This window comes from Mytilus californianus, unplaced genomic scaffold (assembly GCF_021869535.1).
Source record: "Mytilus californianus isolate M0D057914Y unplaced genomic scaffold, xbMytCali1.0.p SCAF_11, whole genome shotgun sequence".
NCBI lineage: Eukaryota > Metazoa > Mollusca > Bivalvia > Mytilida > Mytilidae > Mytilus > Mytilus californianus.
In genome coordinates, this window is record NW_026262593.1 from 4153047 (window position 1) to 4175314 (window position 22268).

At 32.0% G+C, this 22268-nt stretch overlaps 1 protein-coding gene across 1 annotated transcript; it reads right to left on the reverse strand.

Annotated features, from left to right (window-relative positions):
* Positions 1–14436: 14436 nt before the first annotated feature.
* Positions 14437–20906, reverse strand: LOC127720752 (sodium-dependent glucose transporter 1C-like). Its single transcript, XM_052227506.1, has 3 exons — positions 20796–20906; positions 16586–16877; positions 14437–15665 (listed from the first exon to the last, which is right to left on the reverse strand). The coding sequence occupies exons 1-3, from the start codon at positions 20904–20906 to the stop codon at positions 14566–14568; spliced, it is 1503 nt and encodes a 500-aa protein (XP_052083466.1). The 3' UTR covers positions 14437–14565.
* Between the last annotated feature and the right edge of the window lie 1362 nt (positions 20907–22268).

Below are 22268 nucleotides of genomic sequence, written 5' to 3' on the forward strand. Positions count from 1 at the left end.
CTCCATCATATTGTCCTTTTTATTACAATTTCTATTTCGTTTTTTGTTGTATTTAGTTTGCTTTTATCTACTGATGTCTGTTGTCTGTTGTCTGTAACAAAATTTAGAATCCTATAGAACACCTATAATTCCGTCAACTGGATCTTAAACATGGTTGCAAAATCAGAAAATTTACAATTAGAGTTGTTGTAATGAAAATTCTAATCATGATTATCAAATAGATTTAGAAATCATTTTGCAGCAATGTTTACGTTGTATACGGTTTTATGTCTGTAAATGGGGGTAAATGTGTATGTGCTATTCAAATGGGATATTTACATGGTCTCATAATTGCTACATGAAAAATGAAATGTTTGCAATAAGAAAATTAAAGCATTACTCTAAAAGGAACCCATTGTCGATTTTTAGATAAAATCAAAGTGTGATGAAGACTTACCCAAGGCTCCGTGTTGAAGGCCGTACTTAAACCAATAATTGTTTACTTTTTACACATTGTGACTTGGATGGAGAGTTGTCTCATTGGCACTCATACCACATCTTCCTTTTTGTATTAGCGGTATCTGTTGACGTTGATTACAAAAACTGTCATATTTTTGGGACACGAAATCCGTTATAAAAATGTCTTTAAACACATCTTAATTTGATCATTAAGGTACTTTATTCGGTTGTCAAATGAATTTCACACATGCATTAAAAGAAAAAAAGTAGTTTACTTAAATCCTTTTGATGTCTTATTTTTTTTTAAGTAATTAAAAAGTTCATTGCAGTGACACAGTAGTAATTGCGTTTTGATTTTATTTATGAATTTGACGATCAGTTCTGATCAAATAGGTGTACTGTGGATTCATTATTATTCGTTGATTTCGTGGGCTTAGGTGAACCAAAACATTTAAATGGTCAACGAAGAATGAATTCTTTATTGGCTTGTATGTAGCATTTTGCAAAACCACGAAATCAAATATCCACGAAAATAGCATATTTCTCAAATCCACGAAAATTGATACCCACGAAAATAAACGAATCCACAGTATTTAGATATACCGTGACATGTGGCAGTAAACGTTCAATATATTGTCGCAATGGCCTGTCCTTAAGTACTTTGATAATTATATTGGGAATAACATATGTTTAAGTGAATTCATATTTGTTCACCCGGTTGACCTCATACTCTATTGTCTGTTCCGTTAATGACCGGTGTAAGGTGTTATTTTCTTTTTCATTTCCCTGTCGATGGGGTTTCTTGTAATGCACTTAAACTATACTAAAGGAGATACAATATTACAAATTCGTAAGGGTTCCGCGGAATCCAGTGTCTCGCCTACTTTTGCTGTTAGTGGCAGGCTCAACATAAAAGGGGGAAATTATTAAACATTTTCCTCTAGATACTATCTTTTGATTGTAAGGAGTTCTGTTCAAGTTTGGTAAAAATCCAAGATAATTGATGAATATAATAAATGTTTTAAAAACTTTAACTGCAGACTTTACGTAATGTTAACTGGAATAAAACTAAATCCAATTATAAGTAATATACGGGAAAACAGGAAATAAATTTTCACAAAATTTCCTTCTAGATACTAGATTTTGATCATAAACAAGCTTCTGTCCAAGTTTAACACAAATCCAGGATAGTTTAAGAAAGTTATTAAAATTTTGAAAGCTTTAACCACAGAGTGAATGTAATGTTAACTGGCAGAAAAACTAAGTCTATTTATATGTAAACTACGGATAAACAGGATTTTTTTTAACAAAATTTACTTTTGAATACTATCTTATGATCACAAACAAGCTTCTGTCCAAGTGTGGTACACATCCAGGATAGTTTAAGAAAATTATTAAAATTTGAAAAACTTTAACCACAGAGTGAATGTAATGTTTACTAGCAGAAAAAAAACTAAGTCCATTTATGAGTAAAATACGGATAAACAGGATTTTTTGTACAAAATTTACTTCTAGATACTAGCTTTTGATCATAAACAAGCTTCTGTCTAAGTTTGGTACAAATCCAGGATAGTTTAAGAAAGTTATTAAAATTTTGAAAGCTTTAACCACAGAGTGAATGTAATGTTAACTGGAAGAAAAACTAAGTCTATTTATATGTAAATTACGGATAAACAGGATTGTTTTAACAAAATTTAATTTTGAATACTATCTTATGATCACAAACAAGCTTCTGTCCAAGTGTGGTACAAATCCAGGATAGTTTGAGAAAGTTATTAAAATTTAAAAAACTTTAACCATAGAGTAAATGTTATGTTAACTGGCAGAAAAACTAAGTCCATATATGAGTAAAATACGGATAAACAGGATTTTTTTTTTACAAAATTTACTTCTGGATACTTTCTTATGATCATAAACACGCTTTTGTCCAAGTTTGGTACAAATCCAGGATAGTTTAAGAAAGTTATTAAAATTTTGAAAGCTTTAACCACAGAGTGAATGTAATGTTAACTGGAAGAAAAACTAAGTCTATTTATATGTAAAATACGGATAAACAGGATTTTTTTTAACAAAACTTACTTTTGAATACTATCTTATGATCACAAACAAGCTTCTGTCCAAGTGTGGTACAAATCCAGGATAGTTTGAGAAAGTTATTAAAATTTAAAAAACTTTAACCATAGAATAAATGTTATGTTAACTAGCAGAAAAACTAAGTCCATATATGAGTAAAATACGGATAAACAGGATTTTTTTTTACAAAATTTACTTCTGGATACTTTCTTATGATCATAAACAAGCTTTTGTCCAAGTTTGGTACACATCTAGGATAGTTTAAGAAAGTTATTAAAATTTGAAAAACTTTAACCACAGAGTGAATGTAATGTTTACTGGACTAATTGTGCTTCAATGCAATGTTTTAACAAGCACACTAGAACAAAATAAAAAGTAGTAAGGTGAATGACGCCATGTGAACAACAGAATTAAACTTGTCACCGGGTTTGTACTAACATGAGCAACACGACGGGTGCCACATGTGGAGCAGAATCTGCTTACCCTTCCGGAGCACGTGTGATCTCCCCCAGCTTTTGATGGGGTTCGTGTTGATCAGTCTTTTGTTTTCTATGTTGTGGTTTGTGTGCTGTTGTCCTTTTCCATTTTGGCAATGGCGTTGTCAGTTTATTTTCGACTTATGAGTTTGAATGTCCCTTTGCTATCCTTCGCCTCTCTCTTATAAATGCGCCCATGATTTAAGAATTTGCGGATAATAGAGTTTGAGACATAATTCGAAGCCACTTTCTTGAATAATTTAAAAACTGCTTCTAATCAGACTTAATATGCAAAAATCTACGTCATATTTGGTCTGTGATGGAGAGTTGTCTCATTTGGAATCATACCACATCTTCTGAATTTTACATTTAATGACCTCAAAGTGTTTGAAAGTCATATAAATAATACCTAATGGAGTAATGTTTTGAACATATAATACGTAGATTCGATGTAACATATTGTTTAATGTAGGAAATATCAAACATAAATCGAAGATCTCCTACGAAGAAGCTATATAAGGTGATTTATCTCAAAATTATCTAAAGATCTTGAGCAAGGTCACAATAATAGAGTAATAGTTATGTTTACGGAATAATCTATTTATGGGGGAGTTATGTTATTTTTATTGATCATCGAGAGTTGATAGATTTCATAACTATTAATATTCTTAACAGTGCACCTGCATGCATTTCAATGATATTGAAATTATTTAATTACACAGTGAAGTCAACAAATATTTGTACATACTTAATGATCGTCACAAGATTTTGATGTATAAACATATTAATTAATTTTGCCTATCAACCTTTTGTGAGATAATATAAGGAAACATGATTATTTAAAAACAACTTATTATATGTTTATTTGGGTGAAGAAGAAGAAAATTCTCCCTGGATAAGCAAATTTCAAGCAATCCTTATTAATCACAATTAGTTTTAGAATCATTTAATTCGGTTTTGAGCGTACCTGATGAAGGTAAATTTAGAAGAGCGCTTCGGACGCATTCAATTTTTGATGATTGATTGTTAGTTGCTTAACGTCCAGTGGCAAATATTTCATGCATGTTCAGGACGATAAATTTTTGAACTAATATTTTCGCTTTTTTAATGAATACGTTTTTAACAAGTTATTTGAGAGGAAACTTATGATATCCTGAAGGTCTCGTCGAATATTTATATTGTTCACATGCAAGAGTATTCTTTGTGCATGAACACCAAAAGAGGGGCAATATCATTCAGACTATTATGATCAGAAAACAAAAAGACTAAAAACTAAATTGAAATTTTCGAAACTGCAAAAAATGAGAAACAAACAAGCAGATATTAAATAGAAGCACGTGCATAGCAATTATGCATCTTCAAGTGCATCAAAAGTTAGACAAGCGAACTATCTTATAAGATGACATGCTTCATTACACTTGATAATTTTCGTGCGTAAGAGGGGCTTTTCTGGATTCCTCACCATCATGAACGTGTAATCCTAATCAGTTGAAAGCCAGGGATGCATAAATAACTAGAAACGTTAGGAGCTATACCACAAAGGCATAAATAAGTAGAAACGTTAGGATCTATATCACAAAGGCATAAATAAGTAGAAACGTTAGGAGCTATACCACAAATGCATAAATAAGTAGAAACGTAAGGAGCTATATCACAAAGGCATAAATAAGTAGAAACGTTAGGAGCTATATCACAAAGGCATAAATAAGTAGAAACGTTAGAAGCTATACCACAAAGGCATAAATAAGTAGAAACGTTAGGAGCTATACCACAAAGGGAACCTAACAGAAACCATGTTTGTCTGTCTTTAAAAAGAAAAATTAAGGCTTGTTCAATTATTTTACAACATATTACTTGGCATACACCAAAAGTACGTGTTGTCTTTAGTATGTGGTAAAAAAGCAGATAGGCGCCATAAATCTTGAAACTTTTAAGTTGTCTCAAATTCAAGACTAAAATTTCTAATAAGAACTATCATTTCAGAAGAAAGTTTCGTTTGATTCTACTAATTAAAACTTTCAAAAAGATGTTGAAATAACACGTTCTTTGATATCAGATTTTCTTACGAAATAGATCGCAAAATTATAGATGGGTGGTATGATATCGCATGAAATGAATGACATGAAATCCTAAATAATTACTAAACGGAAAAAACCGATATATCAAGAAAATTATTTTATTATAATTGAATCGATAATTTCGAATGTTACTCGACTTGTCGTCAACAAACTGAAAAGCGATTAAAATTATTACAGCATGATTAAGATCGACTGATGTGGTAATCTTCATTATTATTGATAGACAATGTACACGTCGTTCAAAGACGGGAATTATAAACGAATTACATAGCCGATGAACTATTCAATTGTTTTAACATTTGTTGCTGGACTTAGGATTTAATAATGTAGACACTGAAAAAAGAAGTTAATTGTAGGGCATAATTTAATTAAATTTGATAACGATTCGCTTACACTCAATAATCAGATTGCAAGTGCAGAATTATTCAAACTAGAATTATACCTTACTTAAAAATAACTAAAGTTTCACCAATATATCTTACATTAACATAATATTATAATGGCTACGCTTATATATTTGAATATGTTTTACTGTGTGCACGCACTAATAGATGCGACCGAGTTTTGCACACAACACGACGAAACATATCTGGTACCGGCGTTTTGCAAAAATCAAAGAAATACATTTGGTACCGGCTATGTGTAAACAACACGACGAAACATATCTGGGACCGGTGTTTTGCAAAAAAAACAATGAAATGCATCTGGTACCGACTTTGTGCAAACAATACAATGAAACATATCTGGTACCTGCTTTGCGCACACAACGCAATGAAACAAATGTGGATCCGGCTTTCTGATCACAACGCAATAATACATTTGGTACCGGCTTCTTGTGCACAACACAATGAAATAAGTCTGTTCTTTTTTTTTTCGTAATGAACAAAATGAATCACATTTATTACCGAACCGACTTTGTGCACGCAACACAATAAAATACTCGTACCAGATTTGTGCATACAACACAAAAAAAGACATCTGACACCGGCTTAAGGCGCACAACACAATGAAATAAATCTAGTACAGTTGTTTTGCTCACAATACAATTAAACACATCTGGTATCGGCTTTGTGCGCAAAACACAATGAAACACATCTGGTACCGGCTTTTTGCACACAACAAAATGTAAATATCTAGTGCCGGCTTGGTGCACACAACACAATGAAATACGCATGTTAACAGCTATGTGTACACAACACAGTGAAACACATCTGGTATCGGCTTTCTGCTCACCAACTTGTTTCTTAATTATTTTCGTCATATACACTCCAGACCCAAGGCTAGGAACGCAAAGAATATCAAAAATTTGATTAACTCTTTTTCTCAGAGATTTTCAACATTTGTTTCAATTCAAGTACAATAATAATGAACTGGACTGACGAATGTATTGACAAGATCGTAAAAGATCAAGTTCACTTCCTTTTTTTTAAGTTGCTTCATTGCTTCTAATACAAATTACAAACACTGATTTTGTGTAATGAATATAAAATTGATTAACAAAGTATTACGATAACATAATTTCGATTTTCAAGAAGGTTCTTGTATTTTAAGGTTAAAACAATAAAATTCATTCTCAACTATTGCCAATTGATTTGTACAGCTTTTTATTTTTGAAAGTCATGGAAATAAATGAGTAACCTTATAAAAACTTCTTTTTTTCCACATTGTGGTCTGCAAATAAATATGGTAACACAGACTGGTCTGAATCAAAATTACTCGGCATGTATTTTTTTATATAAATGATCGGAGTACATTTAATCGAATCTAAATACAAGATTCGATATTCTTGATTTCTTATAAAACCAAGTTAATTTTATGAATGCTTGAATGATATTTCTTAATTGCTTACAGTGAGACTACAAATCAATAGGTATAGCATTCACATGGAGTGAGATACATGCAAAGTAAATGATGTTAATTATTTTAAAGGCAGCTGGTTTTTCTCCGTTTGGATTGAAAGGCATTTCGATAGTTGTTTTTTTTTATCATCGGCATTTGATGGTTACACATTGAGTTATATTATTTAAATTGACTTTTCACTGTACTACGATATGTCTATGCCTATATTTTGACATTGCACAAGACCATGATTTTCTCTGACTGTTAATGACGTCGTTACACTAAATCCATTGGTTGTTGTATGTGTAGAATATATATTAGTCTAAGATGCATGATTTCTTTTATTAGTTGTTATTGGCTTTGAACTACTACTCTCAGATCTGTACTTTGTGTCTTTTGTTGTTAGGGATGTATAGATACCCTGCCACGTCCGGTCCGTGCTTTTGTTGGATGTTTTTCTGCTATGTGTCGATATTTTGAGTTTATCCATTTTAAACTGATTTTTGTAGTTTGTTCTTTTTGTTGTGCTGTAACACCACTATCCCAGATTAGGGAAGGGTTAACGTTGAATGCTCACAGACATGTTTAACCCCGCCACATTCTTTATGTGCCTGTCCCAAGTCAGGAGCTTGTAGTTCAGTAGTTCGTTGGTTCATGTCTGTCATATTTGTTTTTCGTATATTGCTTTGTTATAAATTAGGCCGTTAATTTTCTCAATTGAATTGTTTCATATTTTTCATATCAAGGCCTTCTATAGCCGACTATACGGTATGTTTTTTTTCATTGATGAATGCCGTATGGTTGCTTACATCCACTTCATGTGAATTTTGGTGAATAGTCGGTTCCATTGGTAATCATAACACATCTCTTTATTTTTAGATCGGTAAATATCCACGTAGAACGCAACGAATCAAAGATTTTAACGTGACGATTTTTAAAGTTTTAAGCTCTGAGAACACATCCGTGGTAAAATACCAATATATTGATTTATTATATGACTATAAATTGTAAAATGGTTACTGCTCAAATATTGTTGAATATTATACCTCGTAAAATGATAATTGCACTCGCAAGCTCGTACATTATTACAATCGACACAGGAAAGCATTCATTAATGTCGATGTACTGAATATAAAAAAGAGACGCGGTATGGTTACCGAAAGTCAACTAACCATCACAAAAAGGTCAAAGTAGTAAACAACAGCAGATAATTAAGGCGGCAGTAGTTAATCGATGTTCAAACCTCGTAAAAAACAAACCATAAAGTACGATATTAAACCTGGGATAATAAAATGTGAAATAATTCAAAAGAGAAAACCAACAACCTGTTTTATACATCAAATTCAATAAACAATTAATTCTTTGAATAAGCATAAATATTATGTGGAGGGGTTGAACGATAAACCAACCTCCAAATCTGGGTTAGGGATGTAGATGCACAACATAATCACACCAGTTAAAAAAACATGTTTCCTCAGATCGATATTTAGCTATTAGATTATCTATGGAAAGTGATATATGCCTTTGCACACATACATGTAACTACATGTAAATGTGGTATAACACCACTTCATCGAACGCGTTCTCATCTCGTGAATATTATTGACGGCTAGCCTCATGAATTTTAACGGAGGCTAGCTTCACACTAGTTTAACTTTGCATGACATTACATGTAAAATGTTAAAGAACAAATCTCGTTCACAGTTTTACATTTGAACTGATATGCTTGTAATAATTTTAGTATAATATAAGTTGCATTTTCATACATCTTTCTTTCTTTCTTATGGATAAAATCATGTCCCAGGTTTTTATTGTATTTGTATTTTTAACATTTGTGTGTAATTGTCTTATAGATCATTGTATGACTTTTGTCTTCTTCTTTTAAGCCACATTTTGCATGTCTTTCTATGTTTTACAGGCTCTTACATTTTTCTATGAAATCTACAATATATTAATATGTCAATAACTCAGTGTTACAATAATGGATTTGTTTTAAAATACCCCTTTTAAATTAATCTAAGTCTTTTTCGTGTCAATTTGTAAAATATAATTTTTCAAGTTAAGTCTCAATACTCTTTATCAGCGGTTAAGTGCCCTGAAGGGGAACGATAAGAACCGTTCCTTTAAAGCTGTCAATAAATGGCATTGTTTAGCTAAAATAATTTCACAAAACCTTCTTGTGAAGACCATTATGGTCTTAAGAATTACCAATTAAATTGATACAGAGATTCCTTTGCAGTTTTTGCTGATTTATGATAACACTATGTATTGTCAGAATGACATTCCATAGAGTATTTCAAATCTTTTTGAAGAAAACCAACGATAAAGATTTTTTCACTCATCTACAGGTCGAAACAAAACCGGACGACTACTAACGTGATTTAATTAAACCATCTTTATTATCTAAATTCTGCTTTCCTCACACAAGAGGGACGAAAGATACCAGTGGGACAGTCAAACTCATAGATCGAAAACAAACTGACAACGCCATGGCAAAAAATAAAAAGACAAACAGACAAATAATACTACAGATGACACAACATAGAAAACTAAAGACTAAGCAACACGAACCCCACAAAAAACTGGGAGTGATCTCAGGAGCTTCGGAAGGGTAAGCAGATCCTGCTCCACATGTGGCACCCGTCGTGTTGCTTATGTTATTACAAATCCGGTAAATAGTCTAATTCGGTAAGTCACATTCGTGAAAAGGGAAGGGTATTGTAGTTACGACATAAGGAACATATCCGATATCATCTGTGAAACGGTTATTCCATAACGGTCAACCAACTCGTGATGGCGTCCGTAAAATTTACGAAGGGATGATTTCAACTTTACCATTTGGAACTCTTGGTTTAATAGCTTCCTTGTGAGCAGCAATCCTCTATCAAGGAAATCATGATAGGAAACACAAGCCCGGGAATATCGTATCAATTGGGAGGTATATACTCCGTATGCAGGCGCTGCTGGAATGTTGCTACATAGAAATGGAAAGTTCACAATTGGGAAGCTGAAATCATCTCTTTTGTCGTAAAGTTACCTATTACGACAGACATGTTTTTGAATTATTATATTTAGGTATTTAACTCAATTGGACTGTCTGACCTATAGCATAATTTTTTCATAACTTCTTTGGTAAATTCTAGAAAAAGAAAATGGTTTGAAGGTCAATACAAGGACAATAATCTTAAGGATGTACTTAGGTGAAATTAAAAAAGTCTAGAATTCAAAAGTGATACTATAAGTCAGATTAGCATTAGTTAAGGAACAAAATAAGCTAAAAATATTGATAGGTTATGGAGCTCCTTTTCGAGATATTTATTTTTTTTAAATTGGCGGGGAAAGGCTGACTCGGACTTTTACCTTATATTTGCATTGGTATTATTTGGGTCTCAAATCGAAAGAAAAGAAATCAAAAATCTGACTCAATTTTGGTAAATGACCTTTTATGAGCTATTGAAGTCTTTTATGAAAAGAAAAATGGGTGTTATGGGGCAAAATATTTCACCCTGTATCGTAGGAAAAAAACCAAGGAGTCATAACATCTGACAAAAATTCCTTAACCTGACCTAAGTGCATCCTTAACGACTGGCAAACTACAGCTGAGAATAATGGGCAAACACTATTAGCATGAAACGAAGTGAACATTGCCGTCAGCTTTATTGAAGGAATTTGCAATAGCGAAATGAAATACATCACATCCCATGACGTGAACTTTCTAAAAAGGTATGGAGTACTAGTGCTTCGCACTATCATGAATTACGTCAACATATAGCAACAATTGTGGATCGGGTCTTAATATCCGTACTGTAATTTTATTCCTTATCTTCCGTATTTGATATAATCCCTGTCTGGTATATGTTCACAATTCTATATATCATTGTTGCCAATATAACCTTTGCCAAATCAAGATGCAGCTTATCAGAACCGATATTTGCTAAGTAATAATTTCAAGACGACGTGAATATCGAATGAAACTTATACGGACGCCATCACGAGTTGGTTGACCGTTATGGAATAACCGTTTCACAGATGATATCGGATATGTTCCTTATGTCGTAACTACAATACCCTTCCCTTTTCACGAATGTGACTTACCGTATTAGACTATTTACCGGATTTTTAATAACATAAGCAACACGACGGGTGCCACATGTGGAGCAGGATCTGCTTACCCTTCCGGAGCACCTGAGATCACCCCCAGTTTTTGGTGGGGTTCGTGTTGCTTAGTCTTTAGTTTTCTATGTTGTGTCATCTGTACTATTATTTGTCTGTTTGTCTTTTTATTTTTTGCCATGACGTTGTCAGTTTGTTTTCGATCTATGAGTTTGACTGTCCCTATGGTATCTTTCGTCCCTCTTTTTATAGCTGCACACAGTAGTGCGAAACAAATACCAATTTGAGCATTCATTTATTCATATCACTTTCAAATTATCAATTAATCAAAATTAACAGCCTGGGCAAAATTATTCATTAATCGGGTATCGGATCGGATCTGGAATACTACTGTAAATTTGCCGTATTTGATATGCAGCTGACTAAAGTTGTTGTCAATTTATTTCCCAGGGAAACCATATAAGAATTATTTCCCTGGGAAGCTATAAGATTTCTGGTGCAAAAATATCTAAAATACTTTCGCGTAAATAGTATCATCTTACTTCCTTTTTCCCTGGGAAACTTTTCATGAATTCCAGTTGAATATGTATAGATTCCCAAGGAAATATTTTTGTTGTCTGTTTAATTTGGAAATTATTAATTTTCGTTTAAAATATATTCATTTTGGCTATTGTTTTTCATAAAAAAAAAATCCTATATGAGATATTCCATTTTGTATCATTGATTATTCGTGTAATCTTCTGAAATTAAACTTTTAAAGTTAATATAATTTCAATAAGTACAGTGTAGTATTATTGAATCATGTTCTATACATTATTTTACATTATATATGGAGGAACTGAGTCGATTTTCTATTTCTTCCCCCACAAAGCATGTTACCTTTGAAAACTATTTATTTCCTCAACATCGAAGAAGTAGTTAATTTGTGTTTGTTTTTTAAAAAGTGTCTATTACCTATGTCCAGTTCGTTGCAATATTCATCTGTTTGTATCCCTCTGAAATGACAAAGTATTCCGATAGAGTCAGCTGAATTTCAGTTGCAGTGCTAAATCATGATTTGAACTCTTTGTAGTTTTTTTAGACATTTTTATGCATCCACCGCGGAGGGGGCATGAAATGTTACCGTTGTCCATACGTACGTCTGTACGTACGTCCCGAAATTTGTTTCCGTTTTCTAACTTTAGTTTGCCTCAACCAAATGTTATGAAACTTATACCCAATGCGTATTGATCAGGTTCTCATAATATAATAATTTTTGTAAATATCCTCTGAAATGAAATATTAAAAACAACTAAGCAGTTTTCATTTTCATTAGAAGAACCTGTTTTCTTTTCTAATCATGTTGGTAAATCCCTGCATATTTCCTACCCTTTATATGGATAGCAATTGAAATATTGATACTCAAAAGAAATGTTTTTTGTTTGTTTTTTTCTAAGGAATTTATTCATTGATAAACATTGAAAATGTATAGTTTTTCGAGAAAATGTTTTTTCTGGAAGCACAAGTTTTTTTGTTGTTTTTTTTTTGCTGTTAAAAACATGAAAATTATTTCAAGGTAAACGCATACAGACCTCTGTATCGTCTACGTGTTTACCAATGAAATTCGTATGGTGGATAAGATAATTCATAGATACAATACAACATATTAATTGATTCATATGCACGTAGTTGCTGTGGTCTTTATCTTGTCTCTATTGACAATGTGTGCATGCATATAACCGTCAATAAAGAGTTCAATGACATGTGAGATCAAACTTTAAACATTTCATGTTTTCCTGTACCAAGTCAGGAATATGGCAGTTGTTATCAAATAGTCCGTTTCTATGTCTGTTGGCGTTTGTTTTTGTTGCAGTTCAGTGATTTCTGTTGTTCCGTTGTTTTCCTCTTATAGTTGATGTGTTTCCCTTGATTTTAGTTTGAAACACGGATTTGTTTTCTCTTAATCGATTTATGACTTTTGAACAGTTTATTTGTACAGTAACAAACACGTGGGGCACTAGAACATTCCTTTGAAACACATAGCAGAGACTTTTTCCACTATTTTGGCTAAATTTTCGACCGTCTCGAGGAAAATTGAGTGAAATGACCCGTTTTGACTTTCAGAATAAGACTTTTTCTTCTAGTATGCTTGTACAATAGATATGGAAATATCATATTAATTCAAATGGATAAAAAATATAAAATATACTATAAGAGTAATCTAAATCATTTGTCCTAAAGCAATAGACAACACAATGTCCTAAAAGAAAAAAGAAACAGACCACATCAAAAGAAAACAACATATTGACCAAGATGAACTCTAAAATCAACAGTTGAATTCTGGTGTGCCGGAAGTTCCTGTTCTTCTAGCAGCTTTCATTTTTTAGAAACAGATAAACTGATGTTGGTTAGACATATTTGCTGATAAGTCATATAGTCATAAACGAGATTCATGAAAGATATCGTTTTCTCGAATGTGATTTTAAAAGTTTATACGTTTGACTATTAATCACAATTCTTAATCTGAAATGTTTTCAATATAATAAACGGTACCAATATTGCTGCACCTAATGCACATACTTCTACAAGAAAATGTCTCTTCAGTGATGTTCGAGGGCATAATTTTTGAAAAACCAAATGTATAAGAACTGATCAAACCAAAAAGGACCTAAAGTAAACCCAATTCCGGACAACATTTTGTAAATATAATTTTCCCCTTCTTTTTCATTATTTGATTTCAACTATTTCATATTCGTGCCTCACATTTTGGTCGTGTTCAATTTTGTTCGTGATTCAAGATATTGTTAGTCGTAAAAACCAATACTATTAATTCAAACGTAAAAAGGCAAAATGGCGTCTGTTGTTATATAGACATATTGACTTAAAGCCAGATTAACTGCTGTGATTAAGACATAGTAACCAAAACATTGTCCACAAGGATTCATGCATAATACAATTAAGAGTTTAAACAGTAATTCAGACACAATGGCCTAATAATCTTCGGCCTTGATTAAGTCACAAGAAATTATTTGTTTCCCGTTACTTGTCAGATATGAATATATAACGAAGGATAGCAAAAAATGTTATAACTAGAAAAAAGTAAAATAACAAAAAAAACCGAACTGCAAGGGAAATTCAAAACGGAAAGTCCTTTATAAAAATCAAAATCAAAAGCTCAAACACATCTCACGAATGGAAAACAACTGTCATATTCCTGACTTGGTACAGGCATTTCCTTATGTAGAAAATGGTGGATTAAACCTGGTTTTATAGCTAGCTAAACATCTCACTTGTATGACAGTCGAATAAAATTCCATTATATTGAATACAATGTGTGAGCACAACAAACAGACATTATAGGTAAAAACGTTAAACATTGGGATATAGAAGTCAACATTGTAATATAATCTTAATCACTATAAAAACAAAGAAACACAAAATGCATATAAATAAAGTATATAAGCAAAAATGAAAGAGAAGAACTCAAAATTGACAATAACAAATGATTCGTGATTAATTCTGATGATTATTTTTGCGCTGAAGTATTTATAGATATTCACTTTTCTTAGTTATTTTAGTTCTGAGCCCACATACAAGTTCTGATATAATATTTCTTTCTCATTTAATTCAACTTGTTTACAGGTAGAAACATTCCTATCGTTATTTGTAGCTGCGCGTTTTGCATTATGAAACGTAAGAACCACCATTAAGATCGTACATAAAAACATTATCACTCCAAATGCTAAAGTCTGGTGCATGAACATCTCGTATCCGTAGTGTTCATAAAGATATCCCATCAACCAACCGTAAGCCATCGCACCAATAGAACCCCCAATCAACAAAACTGCAGTTGCTGTTCCTGTCATAGAGATAAAAAAGTTTCCCCAACCCATACCAGATGGATATAACGGAGAGACAAAGATTCCCATTGGAACTACCAATATCCACAATGCCAGCTTATTATCACGTGCAAATATTTCTAACATGATTGTCGTCAACAATAAACCGGAAGATTCCAACACTAATAGAATACGGATTGGAATAATGCTACCGGTAAGTAATCCGGCAAACCTGGAGACTGTATAACTGATTGCAAATATGGTATTTAGAATGGAACCATCATCTCCTGAAAATTTTAGATTATCTATGGAGTAACTCCGGAGAAATGTTTTAAATATAACTTCTCCTCCAAGTGCATTGAAGAAATAAAAGATTAATATTCCTATAATCTCTGCCCCAAACAAACGATGTCCATTTGCACATGTTCCTGTATCAATCAGTTTTAACAATTTTTTAAATTTACTTTCTGTCTCAATTTTGTTAAAAGAAAGGTGTGATATTTTGCGATAACAAAATTGGTAAAACACAAATACAAAAGACACAGATGCAACAACTAGTGCAGTTATTAAATATGCAGTTTTTATTCTTGATTCCTTTGTATATTGTGTAATTGTAGCGTTAAATTCAAGCCTCGGGTAAGTCGAAAATGTCGTTGTTATATTTGTAGACATACTAATCGAATCGTTTGCGTGAGATGGTTTCAAAACAGCTAAGAATGGATTGGCTATTAATGGAATGATGAATGCCCCTATACCATATCCACAATGAATAATATGCATTGGGCCAGTTGCTTTTTCCTTCCATAAATCAAAGATGATGATTTGTCCAGCTATGAAATTAGATACAAAATAAAAGTAAACATTAGAGTGCTAACCGGTATTGTTTTACACTTAACTATTTCAGTTGTCATTAGTATCGAAATCATTGAGTTCAGTCCTGTCCTGTTTCAATTTTTTGTTTTTGGTTCAAACTACTAATATGCTCTTGGTCTTGTATCAAGCAGAAATCTCGTTACTGACTTTCGCTTTTTATCACGTGTTGATTGGGGATCTTTGTGTTAAATTGATTCGAAACTTGTATAGATTCAAGGGATTTAAGAGATTAGTTTATGGTGTTCGGTGTTTTGTTAAGTTGTTGTTTCATAGACGTATACATGTATAAAAATATGTCAAAACGATTGTTTGATAATGAAGTATACATGTTTGCCTTCCATGTGTTCTATAGAATTGTTTTTAGTCCATTTCATATTTAAGTCGACCCTAAATATTTTATTCATATATTATATCTGTGTATAAACATATCGGTCAATCTACGTCATAACTTTATACGACAAATTGCATACAACAGGTGATCTGCAAGGGATAATATCTACCTGTCAAAATACATCCAGTATTATGTTGCAACATTAGATGAAGCCCTTGACTCACAATTTATATGTATGTATGTATGTATGTAGAGAGATATATTGTAGTTGATATTAATTTAATACTGACACGTGCCTCGTGCAAACATCGTCAATGGATGTCATTTGTTAGTTATATCTTAATAATGTGTTTTTTACCACTGTTTTTTTTTTTTTCTTCATTTTTTTAGAATTTGATATTGATTCAAAATCTTCGATAGTTTCTGCTCAGTTTATTAATAAATGATTAAGATGTAAATAAAGGCAACAATTCATTCATGCCAAGCCACTTTCTGAATATTGCCTAAATTGAGGGTATACTTACTCACCAATACTCACATACTCACCTAAGTTTTGTAATCCTGCACACATACCTCGAACGAAAAACAAAATCCATAAAATTATAAAGTACGACGAATAAGGCGTAAGGAATGTTGCTAGTGCAGATACAAGCAAACATGAAGCTATCATCAAGTCATTGGAATTTTTAAACATGTCCACCACTGGCCCACCTATGACTGCTGAGATTATATAACCAACTCCAACACCCAACATTGCTCGAGAGATAACTTCATAGTTAGAATTTGTGAGAATAATAAGGTCGTTTAATGTTGTATTTGTGATTTCCTGCTGTAGTCCCTACAATTATAAATAGTATATATATATATATTTATAACACAGTATATTGTGCGAGCCGGTATTCCAAAAACGAACTTAAGAAAGGTTGCAAATTTTATTATATGGAGATTATATTGTAAAACGTTCAAATCTCTTTAATCTACTAGTAAATTCAAATGCAACCAATCGTAAAAAAAAAAGAATTCAAAGTATAAGCTTTGATGTGAACGTAGCATTTCTAGACAGAACCCTTTTTTATTGCCGAATAGAGAACACATTCACTCAATAAGTGTGTCCTTATTTTTAAATCAAATACTAGTATTCCAGAACAACACTGTTTGTAAATCAATTCAATGAAAATGTTTTGATTTGAACGTGTCATTTTAAGATTTAAACATTTTTGACTGACCAAAGATTACGGTCGAGATACTCGAACATCAGAGACTGGAACAGCATAAAATTGTTATAATTGATTGAATTTTATAAATTCTTCGTTCATTGTGTTACAAATATCAAATAAAATATTTAAATGTTCGACATGTTGAACGGTTTATTTGAAGTTTATTAAGGACGAGGCCGATAATTTGAAATAGGGTTAAATAAGTCTGTTGCTAGCAGTGATGTAAAGACAGTTTATGGCAATTTCCATAATCAAATAGCACAATAGGTAGATGTATTTTAGAAATTCATCCATTTACTGCACATGTTTTAGAAAACATGGAAAGACGAAAACGTTATTTATTTAAAACTTTATTTTAAAGAAAATCTAGAAAATAACTGCCTTCGACTCGCCGCTATTTATAACTTTGCTAGACATGTATTTTACTATCACCGTCCCAGTAGTTCGCACTTCTGTAATGATATGAATTATCATTGATATTTTAATATTAATAAATAAACTGTTTACAAAACTTTGAATTGTTCCAGATTTTCTACCCCGGGAATAAATTACCTCAGCAGTATTTTGCAAAACATTTCGAAACTGTCGGTCCTCGATTTTTTTCAACTTCCTACTTTATTTGGCCTTTTAACCTGTTTTATTCGAGCGTAACCGATGAGTCTTTTATAGACGAAACGCGCATATGGCGTTCAAAATTATAAGCCTGGTACCTTTGAGTAGTTGTTTTTAGTATAACAAAAGGATATTCATCACTTGAAAACTTAAAACGCAATTGAACTTACAACTATGATCTAAGAAGATTTGAAGATAAAAAATACAGATTCAAAAATAAGTTCTTAATATCATTATTTTGTCTTTATAGATGGCATGCGTTAAATTAGTTGAAATAAATTTCCACTGAAAAATATCTACTGAAACGATTTGGCAATATACATATGATTTGAGAAAGTTAAGAGAGCAAACAGACACTTAAGGTGATACCAAACACCTTGACTAAAATTAATTTCGCTCGTTTAATTTTCACAAAAGTTTGACAATATATTTTCTTAAATCCTTTGACAAAAATATAAAAAGTTTAAAAAAACTTGAACCACATATTTTACCGGAAAAAAATCATTGGATATATAGCAGTTTGACAAACACTAATTTTAATCATTGAGAACCTTGATATTTCCCTAACAATAGAAGTGTTATGTACCACCTTAAGAACCAGAAAGAATTTAACGGATTTGTGTGTGCATGGTACACTTTCTAAACATACTTCAAGGATTTTGATTTAGATTTTACAATTATTTTTTTTAAATCCCAACAAAATAAAAAATGTCTCAGTAAAGACTTACATAGTACAACAGGATTATCGAATTTAGTAATGTCTAATGACTAGTTTTGTACATTTTCATCTAAACTAAAATAAGTTTTAGAAATAGATAACGAGGGTCAATTTTATCACATTGCATTTTTTGACACGTTCACTAGAGTAGCGCCTTGCTGTTTGTTCCCGTACCTTAGATCAACGCTTGACAGTAACTTTTTGTACACTAGATCAACAAGTAACAGTTAGTTCATGTACCCTTGGACGATGCGTAACAGTTATTTCGTGTTCATGAAAGTGACGCGTTATAAGTATTGCACGTTTGAAGTTGTCCAATTTGTTCAAACGGGTTTAACTATATTCTTTACATTTGTAAATAACAAGGAACTCAAAGATATGTCTTCACCATTAAAATATGCCCTTTCTTATAAATTTGAAACAAAAATAAAATAACAAAAATACCGAACTCCAAGGAAATTTCAAAACGGAAAGTCCCTTTAAATACACAACAAACGAATGGATAACAACTGAACCTCTCTATTGTATGACAGTAGCATAAAATTCCATTATATTGACAACAATGTGTGAACAAAACAAACAGACATAATAGGTTAAAATGTCAAAAATAGGGGTACAGCATTCAACATTATGTTATAATCCTAATCCCTAGAAAAACAAACATATATGTCAACAAAGAAAAACAAAATGGCATATAGACAAAGGACATAAGCCAAAATGAAAGACAAGAATACAAAAATTGACGATAGCACAATAACACATCGGCAGGATGTATAAGTACCGACCCACGGAAATGAAGGATGTAAAAAGTTATCAAAGGTACCAGGCTTATAAAACCAGGCAATATTTGAATTATATTAAACGAAACTTTATTGTCTGTGTTAGAAAAAAAATATAGTCAGCGCCTGTAAGTAATGAAAAGATCACATCGGTCATTTATGAAGATGTTCATTATTGCCAAACCCATATGTTTATGATATAGTTATGAACTATATATCAATCGAAAAATAAGGCATTGCTCAGCGTTGGTCAAGGAATAGTCTGCAGGAACAGGAGTAAACATCGCCTACATGGGAATTCCTTCTGTTGAATAAATCTATATTTCTAACCTTTCTGAAATAATGTGTAAAATTATTTCATTACAAACGGTCCTAAAATACTGCTGGATCCCAACATTCTAATTTCATGACATTTAAAACATTTACAGACCTTCATAATTCTATTTAAGGACTTCCTTAAATATTTGTGTTTAGTATTTAATGAATCTACATAAATCTATTTCAGTTATAATAGGAATTGGACATGCGTAACTCATTAGTTGAAGCGGGACCGACAAAGCCATGTTAAATATGACAATCGACAAAAAGACAATTAGTCTTCAAAACATTACATACAAAAGCAGACACTAAGGATTATGTTGGTCTTGAAATCAACTTGTGTAGATCGAAACATATTTCAGAACTTGTAATTTCAATTATTTTACCGGAGCTGTTATCCGCGTTATTCGAGTGATTGACTGTGCCGACACTTACTAGCAGTACTAAAAAATCTAGTGGAATGTAAAATGCAAATGCTTACCATTTTGTCTAACATATTCCAAATTTACGTGTAAACCTTTAATTTTACGTACATCGAAGACCCAATATACTTTGGGGAGTACATACGATTAATTCTTTTTCTTTACTTTTAAAACTTCCCGAGGGCGACTGGGGAATAGAAATATGGCTACCATTGGTCTTCTCCCGACCGGCAGTAAAAACCCTCGCCAAAGTGGGCCTTCCGTTTGGTTGTGCGGGATGTATAAGTTCGCAGCTACGCCCGGTCAGAATGGGGACGTTAAATCCGATGCCTCGTGTAAAGAGAGTGCCACGCTCTTTGCACGTTAAAAAACCTTGCAACTCTTTGAGGGGTCCGTAGGTGGTCAGTTGCAAGGCTAAATATCTGTCCATATACAATGTACCCTCATTGTCTACTGGCAGTCCACATTTTCCCGACATTTATCCAGGACAGCCTCTATTATAGGACCTACCTATTGTATTTATTGTTAATTTGTTCTCGTCCTGAATATGCATGAAATATTGACCACTGGCGGTTAAGCAACCTACAATCATCCAATCATTACTTTTATTTGCCACATGACATGCTCTATAACGTTACAGTTGACTCAGTTTCATAATTTGAGAATCTACTTATCATTATAAATGCTCACCAGTGCAGTCCAAGAAATTACCAGGAAAATGGTTTTCAAAACTTTTTCCTTGAATGTATATTCTGAAGAAAGAGCTCTTTCTTCTTTCGATATTTCTGCGATTTGGGACATCTTCAATATAAGAAAATGAAGTAGTTTTAATCCCCAGAACATAATAAAACAGTTTATTGGCAATTTGTACATTTTCCCTTTTGATCTTACTGCCAGATCATGGACATGACTTTATACTCGAAAATAGAAGACAATGACGTCATGTATCAGTGCAGCAACGTCATGTGTTCATGTCCATCCGGTTAAATTATCAATAAAATGCACGCGACCTCATTCAAAAAACGGAAAAACTATCATAACGTTTTGTACGCGGCCAAGAATTTTACTTACTTTTTTCATTTTATTTCATATTTCCAACCAAACATACAGTTTAGACAAATTGCCGATAAAAGGAATAATGGCATTTTATTTTTTGAAACTGACTTTATCAGGTCGAATATCAGCTCCCCCTGGCGGGCTCACTTAATATTGTTGCTGATAAAGTCAGTATCAAAAAAGAAAATGCCATTATTTCATATAAAACTATAAAATTGCTTTAACTTTATTTTTCACTACTTACCTGACAATAAACTGAAAATATTTAGGTTTCAATGAAAGCATTCTAAATATGGAAAATCTTATAGTAGGATATAAAAAAATGATGAAGCTAACTATGAAATTGACTACCTTTTGACTGTAACATTTTTTTTTCTATCAACAAATATTATATCTATGAATCAAAAAGAAAAAAAAATAGATATCTTTAAAATATTTAAAACAGAAATACAATATATTGTTGAAGTCAATAATGCAGTTAAAAGAAAAAATAGCAAATTAATTACAAAAACCCTCAGCTACATAAAACAATAATAACAGTTTTAACCTTAAACATATATTTATATATTTATATATTACCTAACCAATATGATGTCACATGACTTGAGCATGTCAGATGACTTTCATATGTACTTTTCAACACCCAACACATGTTTAAAAGATATGTTATTGTATAACACACACTTATTTTCTTTTTCTTTTTTTTTTTGTAACTTTGTGTTGTATATACTGATGTTGTGTATAATCATGTCTACCTAAGTATTTTAAATATTTTAGACAGAACTTCAAAAACAAATTCTTACCTCAAAGTTTAAATAAGTGCAAACAAAAATCAAGAAGATTATGATCATCTTACCTGCTGATAAAGGACAATTTGTCGATATATTATATTCCGTAGATATTCAAATTATCCAGAACATTAAAAAATCAAAGCTGATGATGGAAACACGCTATATATATTAACTAATATGAAAAACCATTATCGGATAGAAATGAACATGAAATCATTTAAAATATTGTAATGTAATATCAATTTACTCTAATAAGATATTCTCCCTGGATACATAATAACTAATATATCAGGGATACTTGGTGCAATGCTGTACA

Coding starts and splice junctions, on each gene's coding strand:
- LOC127720752 (XM_052227506.1), bottom strand. CDS start 20,906: ATGTCCCAAATCGCAGAAATATCGAAAGAAGAAAGAGCTCTTTCTTCA. Junction 16,878..20,795: donor TAATTTCTTGGACTGCACTG/GTGAGCATTTAT, acceptor TTATAATTGTAG/GGACTACAGCAGGAAATCAC. Junction 15,666..16,585: donor TGCAGGATTACAAAACTTAG/GTGAGTATGTGA, acceptor CTAATTTCATAG/CTGGACAAATCATCATCTTT.